The 19,089-nt window shown below is 37.6% G+C and overlaps 1 protein-coding gene across 2 annotated transcripts; it reads left to right on the top strand.

Annotated features, from left to right (window-relative positions):
• Positions 1 to 7,241: 7,241 nt before the first annotated feature.
• Positions 7,242 to 11,896, top strand: LOC122653177 (probable galactinol--sucrose galactosyltransferase 1). Of its 2 annotated transcripts, XM_043847118.1 has the most exons (15): positions 7,242 to 7,554; positions 7,687 to 7,946; positions 8,055 to 8,145; positions 8,833 to 8,881; positions 8,973 to 9,064; positions 9,149 to 9,256; positions 9,340 to 9,474; positions 9,716 to 10,126; positions 10,252 to 10,393; positions 10,486 to 10,553; positions 10,642 to 10,776; positions 10,867 to 11,084; positions 11,219 to 11,613; positions 11,669 to 11,710; positions 11,881 to 11,896. In XM_043847118.1, exons 1-13 carry the CDS (start codon positions 7,364 to 7,366, stop codon positions 11,593 to 11,595), a joined length of 2,277 nt encoding a protein of 758 aa, XP_043703053.1. In that variant the 5' UTR covers positions 7,242 to 7,363; the 3' UTR covers positions 11,596 to 11,613; positions 11,669 to 11,710; positions 11,881 to 11,896. The 2 variants fall into 2 exon arrangements, with proteins under 2 accessions (XP_043703053.1, XP_043703054.1); XM_043847119.1 differs by lacking the exons at positions 11,669 to 11,710; positions 11,881 to 11,896 and having other exon boundaries at positions 8,055 to 8,147; positions 8,835 to 8,881; positions 11,219 to 11,649.
• Positions 11,897 to 19,089: the final 7,193 nt, after the last annotated feature.

The raw sequence follows: 19,089 nt of genomic DNA on the forward strand, positions 1-19,089 counted from the left end.
TTTTAAGAGATGGAGGCAAATGCTTCTTTTTGCTTTAACCCAAATAGGGGTTGCTTTTGCATTGACGGATCCCAAACCACCACAAAGTGAGATCCTGGAAGAAGATGTAAAACGGATTGCATGGATTCAAGCCGATTTTCAGTGTAAAAATCGGATATTGAATGCGCTTTCCATTGATCTATACAATGTGTATAACTCATATGAGTATGCATATATGATCTAGACCACTTTATGCAACAAGTATACTCTTGATGACGCAGGCAGCAAGAAATATGTGGTAGCAAATTTCTTGAATTTTGAAATGACCGACGACGAAAGCGTCTCTTCCCAAATTGATAAGTTTCAAATCTTGGTGGGAAGGTTATCTAAGGAAAATGTTATTCTTCCTGATGTTTTCGTCACAAGTTCCCTCCTTGAAAAACTCCCTCCCTCTTGGACTGATTTCAAAAATAATATGAAACACAAGAGAAAGGAATGGTCCTTTGAACAGGTTGTGATCCGAATCAAGATCGAGGAGAGGAACAGAAATAAGGACAATGGTGGAAAGCCTCTTGGGTACACAAGACTCAAAGCCAACCTTGTCGAATCAAACAAACAAGGTCATTTCAAAAAAGGTCTTCAAGTCAAGAAAGGCAAGAATTTCAAGAGGTCAAAAGTGAAGTGCTTCACATGTGGTAAGCATGGTCATCTCAAGAGAGACTATCGGAACAAGAAGTCTATGAAATCTGAGAAAGTGAAGGCTAATTTACTGGAGGAGGACATTTTCACCGCCATGATTATAGAAGTAAGTTTGGTTGAAAAACCAAAAGATTGGATACTTGATACGGGTGCAACTCGACATATTTGTGGAGATCGCAATGCGTTCGGTACTTACTCTGTTGTTAATTCGGGTGATCAAGTTTTTATGGGAAATTCCCAATCTTCTAATGTTATCGGTAAATGAACCGTCACATTGAAGCTCACTTCGGGTAAGACACTTGTCTTAAGAGAAGTGCTTCATGTTCCAGACATCAGGCGAAATTTGGTTTCGGGTCCACTTCTAAATAAGGCTGGGTTAAAACTCACCTTTGAATCTGACAAACTTGTACTGTTGAAGAATGATATTTTTGTTGGAAAGGGTTATGTAAGTGATGGTCTTTTTGTAATCAGTGTTCTGAATGTAATAAAAGATAAGTCGAGTGCTTCTTCCGTTTATATTGTTGACTCTTTTAATTTGTGGCATAATAGATTAGGACATATTAGTGCTCCCTATTTATCTAGATTATGCAAGTTAGGTCTTATTGATAGCCTTGGAAAGCCACCGGTGTCTAAATGTACTACTTGTGTAGAGGCCAAACTGACAAAGAGGCCACATAAGTCAGTAACGAGGCAAAGTGGTCGCCTTGACTTGATTCATAGTGATTTGTGCGATTTTAAATCGTATGAATCAAGAGGTGAAAAAAATTATGTTGTTACTTTTATTGATGATTACTCAAGATTTACTATGTTGTATTTACTAAAATCAAAAGATGAAGCAAGTGATGCCTTTATATCCTATAAAAGAGAAGTTGAAAATCAACTAGGGAGTAAAGTTAAAAGACTTCGAACCGATAGAGGTTCAGAGTATTTTAATCTTTACAAATTTTGTGAAGAGAATTGTATTATACATGAAACTACAGCTCCATACCAACCACAATCCAATGGAATAGCCGAAAGGAAGAATCGTACATTGAAAGAAATGATGAATTCATTCCTTATCTGTTCTGGGTTAACCCTTGATATGTGGGGGGAAGCTATTCTAACGGTTTGCTATATTTTAAATAGAATTCCTCACAAGAAAACTGGTTTAGTACCTTTTGAGTTATGGTTTGATAGAAAACCTAACTTAAAGCATTTAAGGGTAGGGGCTGTTTGGCAAAAGTATTAATACCTGAGTCAAAGAAAAGAAAAATTGGTCCTAAAACCTTTGACTGCATTTTTATAGGATTTGCTTCGCATAGTAATGCTTATCATTTTATGATTCTCAAAACCATAGATGGTGTTTGTGAAGAAAACAACATAATAGAATCAAGGGATGTAGAATTCTTTGAAGATGTATTTCCTTATCAATCCAATGAAGTGGGTGTTACTAATGCTAGTGGTGATTTCAAAGATGTTGTATCAAAGAGTACAGAAAATGATTCTGTTTATCAAGATGATCCTATATCTAATGATAATGACAAAAGTCATTTGAGGAAAAGTAAAAAGTAAAGGAAAGCTAAGCACTTTGGTAATGATTGGGTTGTTTATTCTATAAACGAGGATCCCAAATAATATAATTGGGTTGCCCATATTGTGGATAAGGATCCTCTTACGTATAATGAGGCAGTTACGTCCTGAGATGCCGTCTTCTGGAAAGAGGCAATAAAAAGTGAAATTGATTCATTATTATTCAATCATACTTGGGAATTGATAAACTTGCCACAAGGTTCCAAAGTATTAGACACCAAGTGGATATTTCGAAAGAAATTGAAACCAGATAGATCACTTGATAAATTTAAAGCCAGACTAGTCGTCAAAGGCTTTAGGCAAAAGAAGAACTATGATTATTTTGATACTTTTGCTCCAGTAGCAAGAATCACCACTATAAGAGTAATGGTGGCTGTTGCATCATTTTACAATTTGGTGATACACCAAATGGATGTAAAAACAGCATTTCTCAATGGAGATTTAGAGGAAGAGATATACATCAGGCAACCAGAAGGTTATACAGTGCCTGGACAATTACATAAGGGATGCAAACTTGTTAAGTCCTTGTATGGACTAAAACAAGCGCCAAAGCAGTGGCAGGAAAAACTTGATATGGTACTCATATCAAATGGATTTCTTGTAAATGATGCCGAGAGGTGTCTATATAGTAAGTTTCATCATGGAAAAGGTGTGTTCATCTTACTTTATGTAGATGATATGTTGATTATGGGCACTAACCTAGATATAGTGAGACATACTAAAAATCTCTTAATGTCCAATTTTGAAACCAAGGACATGGGAGAGGCTGATATGATTCTAGGAATCAAAATCGTCAGGAAGGAGAAAGTGATTATCTTATCACAAGCTCACTATATAGAAAATATGCTTAAAAGGTATGGATATTTTGACTTATCGTCGGCCAAAACACCTTTTGAGATGAGATGTCATTTACAACGACATCAAGGTGACCCTGTGAATTAGAAAAGATATTCACAGATAATTGGTTCTGTTTCTTATCTAATGAATTGCACTAGACCTGATATAGCTTTGGCTGTGGAAAAACTGAGTCAATATACTCATAACCCGAGCAACAAACATTGGGATGCTATTGAAAGATTATTGAGGTATCTAAAAGGTACCGTTGATTATGGTCTTCATTATAGCGGAAACCCAACTGTACTAGAAGGTTTCTGTGACGCTAACTGGATATCAGATACAAATGAATTGTTAGCAACTAGTGGATATATATATTTACACTAGGAGGTGGAGCGATTTCGTGGAAATCGGTTAAACAGTCCTGTGGGACAAGATCCATGATGGAAGCAAAATTTATTGCCATGGAAAAGGCAGGAACTGAAGCCGAATGGCTTAGAAATTTAGTGACAGATATTCCACTATGGCCAAAACCTGTTTCTTTGATATCACTTCATTGTGATAGCATGGCGGCTATAGCTAAAGCTAAAAGGAGAGTCTATAATGGAAAACAGAGGCATATTCGCCTAAGACATAATCTTGTAAGGCAGTATATAAATGAGAAAACAATAGCAATCGATTTTATAAAATCGGACTGTAATTTAGCAGACATGTTCACAAAACCAATGCCTACAAAGATTTATATAGAATCATCTAAGGGAATGGGCTTAAAGCCTGTGACATAGGTCATGTGATGGAAACCCAACCTATGAAGAGGTTTAACTCCTAGATTAGGTTCAAAGGGTACAAACGAAATCACCGGATGATCTGATGAGTACTACCAATAGTTGCTCATTCTGTTAGATGGAAAGGTAGTACCACCACAATGGAAGAGGTTGAGTTACTAACTCTTAATCAAACCAAATCTCACGAAATGTGAGGGTGTGTTATCTGTGGTGTACACTGTGGGTTGACCTAAATGGATGTAGGAGGTGAGACCGCCTACCAATGAGAGTTTTAAAGGCGAACTCTCTAAACGTCCATAATACCAAGATATGGGACAAGGTCGGATTCTGTTTGAAAGACAGAGTAAAATGTCCGTTTAATTTATAAGGGTACGTCACGTAAAGTCGACTGATAGGATATGGGCGGTGAGCTTGTCGGCTACACCAATGAGGAAAGGTTCAAGAAGTCTGACTTCACCCGTACTCTGTAGCGAAGTTCATCAGACCTAGTGTAGGTTCAAGTCCGAAAGACACCTGCAACGATGTGTCCTATTATGTCTAATATACTCAACACTTTTGTCACTCTATCGATATTTTGAATCTTGTGGGGGATTGTTAGATAAAAATTATATGTAATGAAATTATATTCAATTTCATTCCATCTCATCATATTAAAGATTCAAAAGGTCTTTGTCACATGTGGTCTTTGTCTTTTGTCTTTTGTCTAAAAGGTATTTTCACCAATCTTATTCAAATTTGAGTTTTCATTTCCCTCCAGATTTTGAGTTGCATTTATAAAAGAACCAATGTTGTTTAGTCCCACATTGGTTACCTTCAAGGATGTGAGCTTGCTTATAAGTATTCATGGGTCCTTAAGGGACATGGGTTCCTTAGAGAGAAGTGTGTCCTCTCACTTGTGTGGGGGGTTGGTCTGGGGTGCTTTTAAATCGCGCGCGCGTGCACCTAGCCGAGCCGAGCCGAGCTGAGTCCGGGTGTGGGTGTATATAAATATCTTAATTTTATTTTTATACATGCACCCACAGTACCTATACGAGTGTGTATTGGTACCTGTAGGCATATAAGGAGACACTTAAAGTACCTGTATGGTATACAGGGACGCCTGTATATGTATCTAACCTTTACAACCTGCCTCTACGTATTCTATATATACAAGGGTATTGACAGGGGTAACTTCACTTCGTTTCTTCCTGTTTTGTTGCTTCTCAAGGCGTGGTTCTTCTCTGTTTTCATCAGAGAGTGTTTCTGTCCGTCCTTACTGTCTTTGTGTGTTGAGTATAGCTTTCGGACCCCTTCTGTAATCACTTTGGGAGTGCCATCTTTAGTGATTAGTGGATCGTTTCATCTTGGAGGTATAATCGCACTGTTCCTGGTCTGCACTAATAAGGGGCGATTAAAGACCTTAAGGAGAGTGTCTTCTAGATACGACTCGATCCAACCTACTGTCTCCTTTGGCGATATCCTGCAACTACCAAGTACGTATATTTATTTGATTATTTATACTCTTGTTTCGTACTACTGTTTATGCTTTTATTACTGTTTGTATTCTTATATTGTTCTGCCCATAGTCTGGTGATAACAAAACGTAGCCTGGCCCGGCCCGACCCTATTTTAAGTTATACTATAAAATATATATTGATATAATATATATACTATAAGCTTTAAACGTCACCCACATTTTGTTATATAATATATTATATATGAAGAGAATAAGTGATATAATACATTTTATTACATTGTTATTTTACGTAAAATTGATAATTTTCTCCCCGACCCATTCCATCTCATGCATTTCCTTCCCCTCCCCATGATCAGGGCCAATCAAGGTCAGCCCGGTCTGACCCTGAGGGCGGGTCAAGATTGGATTTTTCTGACCCTGAGTCGGGTTGGGCCTTGGCCGAGCTAAGAGGACTTAGGGTTGGACTAAGGTTCTATAAAGCCCGCCCTAACCCAGTAGAGGATTTGGATCCATTCTTTACATTATTCGTAATTTGTTTGCCCTCCATAAACGCCGGTTACTTGTTCCTCAGAAGCTTGGGCATCACAGCTTTAATTCTGTTTGATAATAATTTTGCAATAAACCGATACAGAATGAGGCTTATAGCAAAAGGTTGATACTTATGTGTAACTTATGGGAAAAAGCTGGCACATTGACATATGCCCAACACACTAATATTGTTGTCTATTTCACTCTTACGTTTTGAATTGACCCCTTACCCCTCTTGTATGCTGCTTTATCCCACATTTTCCCATGCCCTCATTGGTGTCATATTTTAGCATGCGACATCTGGTCACATGCCCATCCTTCTACCATAACTTTATTTTGCAAATTGCCCAATTTTGATTAGGTTGATGAAAGCTCACACGGAATATTAAGACGTTCCATTAAAAAAATTTGGATCATCTAATCTAGCATGTGTTTGATATTTAAAAAACATCGAAAATTTTCGTACACGACGTGCATATGCATGAATCAACATTAAATGCAATCAGATTAGCACAATCGTCCACCTAAAATGACATAAATACCTTTTCTTTTTCATAGGAAAATCTCCCGTGTGCGAATTACCTTTCCCTTTTATTCCAATACCAAAGCATTCCTCATGACATGAAGGCAGGAAGACAGCCGTTCGCTTACAACGACAACTCAATGCCACGTTGGATTCGAGCTGTCAATCCGATGATGTGGTCAAATTGATCATTTAAGTACAGCCGGGTGGCTTCCAAAACTAACTGGCCTCACCTACCTGTTTCCACGTCAGATCAACGTGTTCAATGCCACGTCAGTTCTGATGATAGGGACTCTTCCTCGATTCTAGTTCCTATTAGCCTGCCTAGGTTCTCGTGCATCAAATTTGTGTTCACGGGGCCAACTAAACACTAGATATTTTTCGATCCGGAGTATCCTGGATAGGGCGAGCCTATTGTCAATTTGTCTGCTCACTCACTAACCACAGATCCAAACCGTCCGTTTGATGAATAGCCTCTTCAGATTACAAGTCAGCAAATAAATAAGTCCACAAGTTCAACGGTTCAGATTCTTTTTCGGCGCGATTGACTCGTACTGAGGTAGTTAGCTCAAATTATCGGTTGCTTCCCGCCAGGATTCCTCTTTATATGCATTTTAAAAATCTATATATTTTAATATCTACGGCTTCCCCGGCTTTCATGGTGTCCCGAGGATTCAAACCTGCAACTGTCAACATGGGATTCTGTGCTTTTCATCACATATATAATTCTCCCCTTCCCAGCTCAACTCCTCCAACCTCCTTTTTTCCCTGATCGATTGTAGCGAAGGGGGATTTTTTATTTCAGTGTTTTTGTTGTTGTTGTTGTATTGTGTTTTCTGGGTTTTGAAACATTTGGGTTTTTATTGCTCATCTTTGTTTCCGGGAATTGATTTAAATTCCAACTGAGAATTACTGATAGGAGGTTTTGTTCTGGTTTTTGAAGTGTTCTTCACAATCTAGAATTTTTTGTTGTAGCTTTTGCCTTTCAAAATGACTGTTGGTGCTGGGATCTCTGTTGCTGATGGGAGCTTGACGGTTCTGGGAAATCGCATTCTGACCGATGTTAAGGACAACATCATTTTAACGCCGGCCAGTGGCGATGGTCTGATCAATGGTGCTTTCATCGGTGTTAGATCTGATCAGTATGGAAGCCGTCGAGTCTTCCCTGTGGGCAAGCTTTTGTAAGTGCAAATCTTTCTGAACTCTCGTGTTTGATTTGACTCTTTTAACTGTTGCCGTATTGTGTTCTGTTGTGATTTGCAGGATTTATGCTTATGAGTGTTTTGATTTTTATGTTAATTGCCAATTTACAGAGGATTGCGTTTCATGTGCGTTTTCCGCTTTAAGATGTGGTGGATGACACAGAGAATGGGTTCTTCGGGCAAAGATATACCCTGTGAGACGCAGTTTTTGATTGTTGAAGGACAAGATGGATCCCATTTTGGTGAGGGAAGAGAAGAGGGTGGAGGTCAATCTGCTGTCTACACCGTTTTCTTACCCATTCTTGAGGGAGCCTTCAGAGCAGTTCTTCAAGGGAACGCAAATGACGAGCTGGAGATCTGTTTGGAAAGTGGTAGGAGAAGACAAATTTGGTTTTTTGTTGATATTATTCCTGTGGTGACTGTGAGTAGGTTGCTGTCGTTGTGCTGATGATAATTTGTTGGTCCACTTTCTACTACAGGAGATCCTGCTGTCGATGGATTTGAAGGGAGCCATTTGGTTTTCATGGCAGCTGGATCAGACCCATTTGATGTTATCACAAATGCAGTAAAGTAAGAAGTTTGATCCATGAACATGTTTTTTTAATTCATTGTGTCATGTTGAGGTCTATTTTCATTTTTTTTTTCCTTTCCAGCTTTTTCTCTGTTTCTCTGGCTCCAACATTGCAGCCTATGATGGAAACACATTCAGTTTTCCAAAGAAACTGATTTATTAAGGAGCCCTTTAAGCTAGTTCTTTCAAGCATTGTTCTTCACTATATGCAAGCATTTGATTAGAAACTTTAGGCCAGATAAACTTATCTCGGGTTGAATGAAAATGACTGTGTTTAACTGAGGTAGCTTTGAGTACCAGCTATTTCTGATCCCGAAAATCTGGTTATTACTCATGCGAGCTTGTTTCAAATGCTGTAATTGAAGATCCTTGCTGTTGGTAATGATAGATTGCAAGCCACTAATTCAGATTAATTGATCTAAAGATGATTTTTATTGAACAAAAAAAAAATCTGCATTGCCGAGTGCCGACTACTATTACCCCTTTTATGTTATTCTATTGGAAACATCCAGGTGTTCCAAAGAAACAGATTTGTTCTAGTAATCAACATTAGGTGCTATAATGGAATGGACCATGGACCATTTTTTGGATCACTAGCTTTTGGCTATTTTTGGTTGATTTTAACAATGATTTCATGTTATACCAAAAGGTCCATCATTGATTGATTTTGTTTCAAACTTTTACAGAACTGTTGAGAAGCACTTGCAGACTTTTTCACATCGTGAGAAGAAGAAGGTATTCTTGTGACTATCTCGTGGTTGAAATCATTTCTAATGTATCACTTATTGACATGGCTAAATTTCTTATGATGTTATGCTTCGTTTAGATGCCAGACATGCTCAACTGGTTTGGCTGGTGCACCTGGGATGCATTCTATACAGATGTTACGGCTGAGGGAGTGAAACAAGGATTAGAAAGGTATCATTCTTCTCATATTCTGTGTCTCCTGCAATTACATGGTTCCAACAATGCAGAATAATAGTTAAGTGGCTTTTGGTACAGCTTGGAGAAAGGTGGAATTCCCCCAAAGTTTGTTATAATTGATGATGGATGGCAATCGGTTGGCATGGATGCTACTGGGATTGCATCTCAAAAACAAGATGCAGCAAAGTGAGCACTTGGACCAACCCCCTTTTTCTCCCTTTTGCCAGCCTTTTCATTCATGGCTAATTTTTGCATTCCTCGTCTTTCAGCTTTGCTAACAGGTTAACTCATATCAAAGAAAACCACAAATTTCAGAAAAATGGTAAAGAGGACCACAGAGAAGATGATCCGGCAATGGGACTTGCCCATATTGTTACTGAGATCAAAGACACGCATGCTCTAAAGTAAGATATATTAGGTTCACTTCTTTACTTTTAATTCACCCAGGAAAAAAGATATCATTTTTCAGGTTTACAGTCAAGAAGGTTCTTCACTCTCCATGTTTTCCACTCTACATATTGTAGTCCCTCCCCCCCACAACAAAAAAAAAAATAAAAAAAAATCAGGTCATTGTTATTTGTATCTTTGTGATTTCACTGTCAGCTAGTTTTCTAACACTCCCCCCGCCCCTTTCTCCTTTTGCAGGTATGTTTATGTGTGGCATGCGATAACGGGATACTGGGGTGGTGTTAAGCCTGGTGTTGGGGAAATGGAACACTATGAGTCTAAGATGACATACCCAGTTGCGTCTCCGGGAGTTCAGTCCAATGAGCCTTGTGTGGTTGTTGATACCGTTACTGCAAATGGCCTTGGCCTCGTGAACCCTGAGAAAGTTTATAACTTCTACAATGAACTCCACTCTTATCTTGCATCAGCTGGCATTGATGGTGTCAAAGTAGATGTTCAGAACATTCTTGAGACTCTAGGAGCTGGCCATGGTGGAAGAGTCAAACTTGCGAGAAAGTACCATCAGGCATTGGAGGCTTCAATTGCTAGAAACTTTCCAGATAATGGCATTATCTCTTGTATGAGTCACAACACAGATGGTTTGTACAGGTACTCTTTCTTCGATCATGTCTTGTCTCTCTAGTTTTTTTTTTTTTTATCTAATTCTATAAACAGAGCATAATCAAGTTTGAATCTGAGAGTTATGATCTTTTGTGTGTTGGATTTTGATTTAGCTCAAAGCGGACAGCAGTGATACGAGCATCAGATGATTTCTGGCCCAGAGATCCAGCTTCCCACACGATTCATATTGCGTCTGTGGCTTATAATACCGTCTTTCTTGGTGAATTTATGCAGCCAGACTGGGATATGTTCCATGTAAGCTGCTAAAATACCATTTTTTTGGATTGTTTATTTTAGTCTAGCAAAATATGCTGGACATTAACTTCATAAACCGTATTGTGTTCCAGAGTCTTCATCCTATGGCAGAATACCATGGAGCAGCTCGTGCAGTAGGAGGGTGTGCGATTTATGTGAGGTGCTAATCTTATGATTATTCATGTTAGGGACATTGATGATTGACCATTGTAGAATGATTTCTCATGTTAGAAATCCAATTTATGCAGTGACAAGCCTGGACAGCATGATTTTAATCTATTGAGGAAGCTTGTACTTCCCGATGGATCTATCTTGCGAGCTAGACTTCCAGGAAGACCTACAAGGGATTGCTTGTTTTCAGATCCTGCCAGAGATGGAAAGAGGTAAGAAAGAAGTACTTGTTCTTGCATGGCAGGCATACACCGTAGCTGTGTGTGTTGGTTTTGACTGATGCATACACTGTTTCTTTACAGTCTTCTGAAGATATGGAATCTGAACAATTTCTCTGGAGTCTTGGGGGTTTTCAACTGTCAGGGAGCTGGGTGGTGTAGGGTTGGAAAAACGAACCTGATACATGATGAACAACCAGCAACTATTACAGGGGTTATCCGTTCAATGGATGTTGATTATCTACCTAAAATTGCTGAGGAGGGATGGAATGGAGATACCATCATTTACTCCCATCTGGCTGGTATGTGCTTTCTAAAATTATAAAATACCTTTATCAAACTTATTTGCCGGTGTAATGAACTAGAATCTAGTCAAAGTGAATCTTTTTCAGATCAGTTGAAACAATGCTGTTTGGTTTCTTTACTTTAATTGCAGGAGTGCTAGTTTATCTTCCAAAGAATGCATCTCTGCCGATCACACTGAATTCACGGGAATATGAAGTTTTCACAGTGGTTCCTGTCAAGAAGTTGTCTAATGGAGCTTCTTTTGCACCCATTGGTCTAGTTGAGATGTTCAATTCTGGAGGAGCCATTAAAGAATCGAGGTATGAATCTGAGAAAAGCTCAAAAATTGATATGAAAGTTTGCGGTTGCGGCAAATTCTGTGCCTATTCATCAACTAGGCCCAGGAAGATAACAGTTGATACAGAGGAAGTAGAATTTACATATGAGGAAGCATCTGGTTTAGCAATCCTTGTTTTGAGAGTTCCAAAGGAGGAATTATACCTGTGGAACGTAATGATAGAACTGTAACTGGCTAATGCAATTCTTGTATTGGGAATCTGGGTTCCAGAGCTCATGGCTGCCCATGAAATTACTCCTTAAGTTTTTATCTAGGGAGTATAGTTTAGATACAATGTAAAGCCTGGTCTTTTGAGTCTTTTGACTACCTAAAGATGGGGCTGATGTTGTGGAGTGTTACAAGAATCATGAATGGTTATATTGTTTTCACAATTTCTTCTTCTCTTTCTTTTCATTTCGTTTGGATTTTTAGATTTTAATTAGAATCACATGTACATTCCTAGAGGGAAATGAGAGGGGTTTCTCCATTGTACGTCATAAAAAGAAGGGGAAAAAAGAAACCTGAAAGGCGGTGTGGCCACTGCACATAGACACAAAGGAGCGTGAAATGACCGGCCCCGCTGAAAGGCGGAAATCCCACCCTATTGATCCTTCCGTGCACATTCCCATTAGCATTAATACAGCTCTATATGAGCTGATCATATTTTCCCACCCAATATACTCTAGTAAATGTTTTCGCTGGTTCAAAAATATTTCCTGTAAAACAGCTGAGATTTCAAACTGGTTTTTGTCACCAAATAGTTAATTACCATTATTTGTAATAGGAAGAGCAGATGATGATGATGATCGAGGAGCCATTGAAATAAAATCGAAGATCGGAGGAGTATATTGGTATCAAGGTCTCTGTTGTGACATTTTTACTACCTTATGTTTTTGATAGGAGGGGGGAGGGTTTGGAGAACATGATTATGATAATGTTGTATTTACTTAGTGTAATACCATAGATTATCCCTTTATTTTTAAAGAGTTAGGGTGAGACAATGACGATCGATCAAGGTAAAATTACAAGTAAATTAATGATCCATTACATCATGGAAATACATTTAGAGGATATTCCTTTATTGTAATCACAATGTGTTTTGAAATTAACAGGGTAGCTGAGTTGACTGTCATGTTATTCCAAGCTCTTTCTCTAGTTGCAATTTAAGGGAAAGGAAGAGAAGTAAAATCAATTTTGAAAAAAAAAAAAAATGTAGAGTTTTGTAATCATAATTTAAAACACTTATCACATCTGCTAATTAAACTTTTCAAATATAACAATATTTATTTTGCTTCTCAAATCAAGAAATTTAATTGCAAAGTAAAGTAAAATTTAATAAACTAAATTTGGGATATTTTAGAATTAATTATACTATCATTGGTAGTGTTATAAATTTTTTTGCTTTAGTTCCCTTTCAACCATATGAAGCCTCAACTACTCGTAGCATGTTATAGTGGAAAGTAAGGAATGAGGACACATCCTTTAGGGCTTTAGGCTAATGCTTTGATTCTCAGAATCGTATAGTTGAAAAAATAATATATTTTTATTCTTCAATACTTCTAGATATAATATTTCATTGTACGGAAACATAGAATTGAAAATATAATTATTTTAATAATTTAGTTATTATGTATATAATAGATAGTGTTTATTTTGTTTCTTAAATATATTTAAAATTTCCCTTTTTTTTATACTACTAGATTTTCAATTTATTTGATATATTCATATTTAGAAAATTTACATAAATCTCTGTACAAATATATCACAAAATTTTTAAAATGTCATTCAATCCCCAAAACTGGACTATATTGTAATGGGAGGAAAAGATTGAATTATCTGGTTGAGTGTTTTTTAATCCCCAAAGTGGTCTCTCTCTCTCTCTCTCTCTCTCTCTCTCTCTCTCTCTCTCTGGTTGTTTCTTTGTTTTATTTTTTCTTTTGATTTTACAAGAACAAGCTATTAATGGGAATATTGCAAATGGTAACTTTCCCCATTTTAATCACAATTTGTTTTGAACTTAACAGAGTAGCTAAGTTGAGTGTCATGTTATTCTTTCACGCTCCGTCATGTTATTTTCTCTCTCTCTCTCTTTGAAGTTTTTTCACACTCTAATGTTTGTAGGTACCTTTTGGCAGTTATTTATATTATTGAGGCAAAGAAGGTGAAACGTGGCCTCAAAAACAAATCTCAGCAATTGCAGAATTTCAATGTGACCTGAATCTTTTTACACTGTTTTTTTAACAAGACTTTGCTCTGACTTGGAAGAAGAGAATTGCGAACAATTTTCTTTATGTCTGTCTTTGTTCTAATCCTCTCATTGTCCACAATTTCTCTAACGATCACCGTTCGTGTGATACTAATACCTCTATTAAAAACAATGAACAAGAAAACCTCAGTTCGAAAGCCAATATTTTCGTCAACTCCCAAGTATGGGAGGTTCCAACTCAAAAACGGATTAGCTCGGACACCTCATATGGGCTAATAAGACTTTTCTACTGGAAGGAATTCTTATAAATACTTCTTTGATATTCCAACAAGTGTATATTTATGTAGTTCTTGGTAGAGAACAATTGTAAGATTCAATTACAAGTTCTTTAGATTGTTTTTGCTGGAAAAACATGATTATACATATTAAAAATTGATTTTGTCCAATGCTTGAATCCTTCTTAGTTTTCCCTTATTATTTCTTCAGTCTATAGATTAGTATTTTCTTGACAACTTCCATCAAGCTTAAAATGAACAAAACCTACTTAATAGTTGCCAATTTTGCTTCAAATATTCCGTGATTGCATTTGAATGTCAATTTTAAATTTCTTAAAAACATATCAAAGTAATGTTATAAAAAAAAAAAATAAAAAAAAAAAAAAACAAACAGGGCAATTACATGCTCAATTAAATGGGATAATCTCAAAAAAAAAAAAAAAAAAACTCAATCAAAATGTTAAAAATATGGGTGAAGAGTAGAAATCCCTTCACCCATTTTCTTCCTCTACATCCCTAATAAAATTTCTTCATTCATTTTTGGGTAATTTACACATACCACCCTTGAGGTTTGATGAAAGGATGATTTTACCCCCCAGTTTTGGAAAATTCTGCGTACCCCCCTGAGGTTTACAAACGGAAACAAATAAACACATTTTGTCAGTTTATGACTAACACTGTTAAAATCAAAAGGTAAAGTGACAAAAATGCCCCTTCAAGAAAAAAAAAAAAAACCTACAATTCATCTTCCCCAAATCGATTAGGGAAGATGAGTTACAGGTATCCCCATCGATTGCTCCATCCATGGCTTCTAATGGAACATCTCGGGTGAGCTTCCAGTGTTAATTTGGATTAACGAAACTAGGGTTTTCTTGGTTTTTAGCATATTTCCAATGATTCAAGGCAGATTCCAATCCGATCTGATTCCTGGGTTTTAAACCTGATGAGATGCAATTGAAGAATTAAAATTTCCAGTCCATATCTTCAACTCTTCAAGTCTTCAACAATGCAAACGAGAAAATTCCCTAGCGTTCTTCTTCCTTGGCACAATAGGAAACATCAGCAAACGTGTCAACAAGCAGTTAAAAGAAAACCTCGAACATGTGCGACTGTTAGTGTCTCACCTCTGTTCTAAATCTCTTTCTAGTTCGGAGTCTCTTTTAAGTTTCAACTTCTACAATTACTCTCTCCCTCTCTCTCTCTCTCTTAGATCATGTCTTTCAAAGATTCACCTCCAACTCTGCTCTTATTTCTTTCTTGCCTACTAGTAAACACCATTAATGGTTCTTGTTCAGCAGATCCACTTCTTTCCTTTTGCACAAATCCAGCCCAATATAAACAAAACAGCACATTTGAATCTAACCTTAAGCTACTTCTCTTGTACCTTTTTCTTCTCAGGTAGTTTCTATAATACTTCAGTGGGCAACACACGAACCAAGTCTATGGGCTTTCTGTAGACTCAATGTCAACCGCGATGTTTGTCAGAACTGTGTGGAGAATGCAAGTCGAGAAATCCAATCTTTCTTAAAGGAAGATGCGATTATCTGGTACGAAATGCCAATGATTTTGCAAAATTTATTTTATATAAAATGATACATTATTTATGGTTATTTCAAATAAAGTATTTTATCGAGTTTTGCGGGACCCGATCGGATGCACAGTCACTCTTATATGGACATGTACTATGGATTGGGGTTTGGCAGTACATGTGTATATGCCCTAGATTCTATAATGATGGTGTTGATTAGTGGGGGGGTTGTATATGATAAATTGTTATCATATAGGGAGTTATTTGGAATTTGCTATTTTAATTGGCTCTTTATTTAATTAATGGATTTGGTGTTAATTATAATTATTCATTAATAATTAAATAAAGAATCTAATTAATACTTTCCTATTAGATTCTCGTTTCTTCACGTGTAGCACTTTGAGTTTAAAGAGCTCCGCTGAGAGAGAGAGAGAGAGTCAAACTCTCACTAGGGCTCTATTAAATCTATCTAGGATTTAATTATACCTATTATTATAAATAGGGGACCATAAAACGTAGAAGAGTGAAGCTCTCCACATTTTTGGAGCGGACACTCTCTCTCCTACGTTTTTGATTTTCTCTCTCCCTCTTGTGATCTCTCTTCTTCTTCTTGCTTCTCTCACTGTGTTTGAGAGTTAGGGTTTGTGAAACTCTAGATCTATCTTTGAGGAGTTTGAGGGCATCGGGGTGGCGTGTAGAACCTTGGTAACACCATTGGAGGTTTAGATCATTTGCTTGGAGTGCTCTCCGGAGGAAGAACCCTTTGTCTATTGGAGGAGCAACACTTGAGGCTCAGGTTAGCGAGTTCTTCATTAATTCCTTGATTTATTGATTATTAATATTTATGGGATGCGAAAGAAACTCAAATCGACCTTTTCTACTGCGCATTCGAGTTAGGGATGGATCTCCCTTGCTATGTGATGGACTAGGGATGAGTTTCTTCGTCCCTCTTGAGATAATAAATTTTATGGGACACATGAGGGAAGGAGAAACCCTAACGAGGGGATGCACCGGGGGTTCCCATGGACGACCATGGGAAGCCCTAAAAATTAAAATGGGGCACCCATGGGACACCATGGGCTAACCAGGGCATGCAAAACCCTAAGGATAAATATCTTGGTCTCCCTAGGGAACCATGGTTTGATCCCTGGACCGTTGTTTGACCAACAGAGGTGATGTCAACCGCGATGTTTGTCAGAACTATGTGGAGAATGCAAGTCGAGAAATCCAATCTTTGTGTCCTCTAAAGGAAGATGCGATTATCTGGTACGAATATTGCCAATTGCACTATTCGTACCAGAAGTTCTTCTCTGCGATGGTTTATGCTGGAAAGTATCCTCCCGGGAATGATCAACAGAAAAACGTATCCAACCCAAATAAGTTCTCCCAGATTTTGAATGGTTTACTGAATGAACTTATTAACCAGGTTGTTGCATAGAGGAATAAATCATTGGAAATATGCTAAAAACCAAGAAAACCCTAGTTTCGTTAATCCAAATTAACACCGGAAACTCACCGGAGATGTTCCATTAGAAGCCATGGATGGAGCAATCGATGGGGATACCTGTAACTCATCTTCCCCAATCGATTTGGGGAAGAAGAGTTGCAGGTTTTTTTTTTTTTTGAAGGGGCATTTTTATCACTTTACCTTTTGATTTTAACAGTGTTAGTCATAAACTGACGGAATGGGTTTATTTGTTATTGTTTGTAAACCTCAGGGGGGTACACAGAATTTTCCAAAACTGGGGGGAAAAATCATCCTTTCGTCAAACCTCAGGGGTGGTATATGTAAATTACCCTTCATTTTTTTATTAAGGATTTATAATATACATCCATTAACACAATACGCCCAACAACAACAAAATAAACAATCACACACACCATGAAACAGACTGTGGGTGTAGACATCTCATTTCATCACCTCGGAGGTCGCCCTGACGATGATGAGTATCCGTTGAGGCTGAGAGACTTTGTATCTATGGATTTAGAAGATTGTTCATGCTCTTTGACAAGTCCACCAAATCATCTATGCAAAATGACCAAAATACTCTTGAAGAGAAAATTGTGAAAATAAGTGGTTACTAATTCCGAAAATGTGCCAAGATGCACGAATAACGAATTCTTTTATCACACTCAAATTTGGTCCGAAAGAACTCATTATCATTGTGAGAAGATTCTATTTTTGACAAGTGGGACCCACATTGGAGGCAGTCCATGCTGACCACTACTATCCCCTATTTTCATACCAAAATGTAGTATGTGAAATAAGGAGAAAAATGGTTTTTGAATCACTCAATTCGGATATACGGATCAAAAGTTATGAGCATTTAGACGTTCCAAACTTACCCTGGATGGCTAGACCCAGACCAGTTCACTCTGAAGCTAACCCGATCCAAAATAGAACCATAAAAAGCAGCACAGAATACACAATCGACATCCAGACTAGAGGTCGATAGTCAAATGGCCCGAACCGACATCAAATTGACCTAGTGTCGACATCAATGAGCCATTTGATATTGTTGAATAGAATCTTCTGAATATCGGCATGCAATCGACAATGAAAAATTATTTCTTCGTTATTTAAGCCACACCACTCGATGTCAAATGATGTTCTTCGACACAGCTTCGATGTCATCTAAACCTTGGATCGATGTCGGAAGAAGCTAAGAAAGTGCATTTAAGGTTGTTTGTGGAGTAACTTTGTGACCATTTTGAGTTATCTTCCAATTGGATTTTTGTGAAGCTTAAAATATAAGAAAGGTAAATATTTGAATTAGTTTCCATATGCAATTTGAATCATATCACTACAATATCAGAGTTGGAAGTTATGACTCGATCTTCAAGGCTGTAACATGAGATGCAAAGAAAAGTTGTGTCTATATATCATGTAGCTTCACGATATATTTTGGGGGTACTTACTCAGATATTTAGTTCTTGGTCAAAACATTAAAGTTGTATCCCTTCGAGTTCTCTGTATGTATGAAAATGAATCGAATCAAACGGAGGTCGGACGAAGAAGTTATGACCATTTTCGTGAAGGTGCGCAGTAGCCAATGTTGATGTCGAGCTGTTGTTGACTGACACTATGTCGATGTCGACTTGGGGCATGTAAATGTCAAACAGAGCCATTCTAATGCTGATTTCTATGAATATGAAGTGCATCTAACCTTCCATATTTGAGTGATTTTGATTGCTATCACGCATGGAAACTTATTTGGAAGCTATGAACTTGTTTATGGACACTCTTAGGCCCCAAGAAACACATCTTTGGTAACAATACACTTGCTTGAACCTCATTGCCCAAGATTATTGACAAAACCTACACCATTGATGCAAAACCACTTGAAAAATTCTCCATGGACGATTTGGATCCAAGCAATGATTCATGGACTTGTTTAAGAGCATGTACACCCCCACTAAATCTATAAATACACTGCCTCCCACATTGAGGAGGATCATTCTCTAGTTTTCTCTATGGTACAACTATGCTTTGAACTTGGAATGAGCTAGAGAGAGAAGATTGTGCAACCCTAATACTTGGGTAACTATTATGAATGAATTTGTGTCTTCTTACTGAGTCAAGGGCGGCCTCCAACCCTCTTCTTCAAAGCTTTTTGTGTGGGTAAGATCCTTTTGTCTTTTTTTACTTAGTTTTATTCTCTTTTGGCATCTGCTA

The sequence above is a fragment of the Telopea speciosissima genome, chromosome 2, assembly GCF_018873765.1.
Source record: "Telopea speciosissima isolate NSW1024214 ecotype Mountain lineage chromosome 2, Tspe_v1, whole genome shotgun sequence".
In the NCBI taxonomy this organism is placed as follows: domain Eukaryota; kingdom Viridiplantae; phylum Streptophyta; class Magnoliopsida; order Proteales; family Proteaceae; genus Telopea; species Telopea speciosissima.

Bases quoted from the DNA above. Each gene is read 5' to 3' on its own strand.
- LOC122653177 (XM_043847118.1), top strand. From the start codon at position 7,364: ATGACTGTTGGTGCTGGGATCTCTGTTGCTGATGGGAGCTTGACGGTT. The intron at 9,065-9,148 runs GTATCATTCTTC...CTTTTGGTACAG, and splicing joins GTGAAACAAGGATTAGAAAG to CTTGGAGAAAGGTGGAATTC. The intron at 9,257-9,339 runs GTGAGCACTTGG...CTCGTCTTTCAG, and splicing joins CAAAAACAAGATGCAGCAAA to CTTTGCTAACAGGTTAACTC.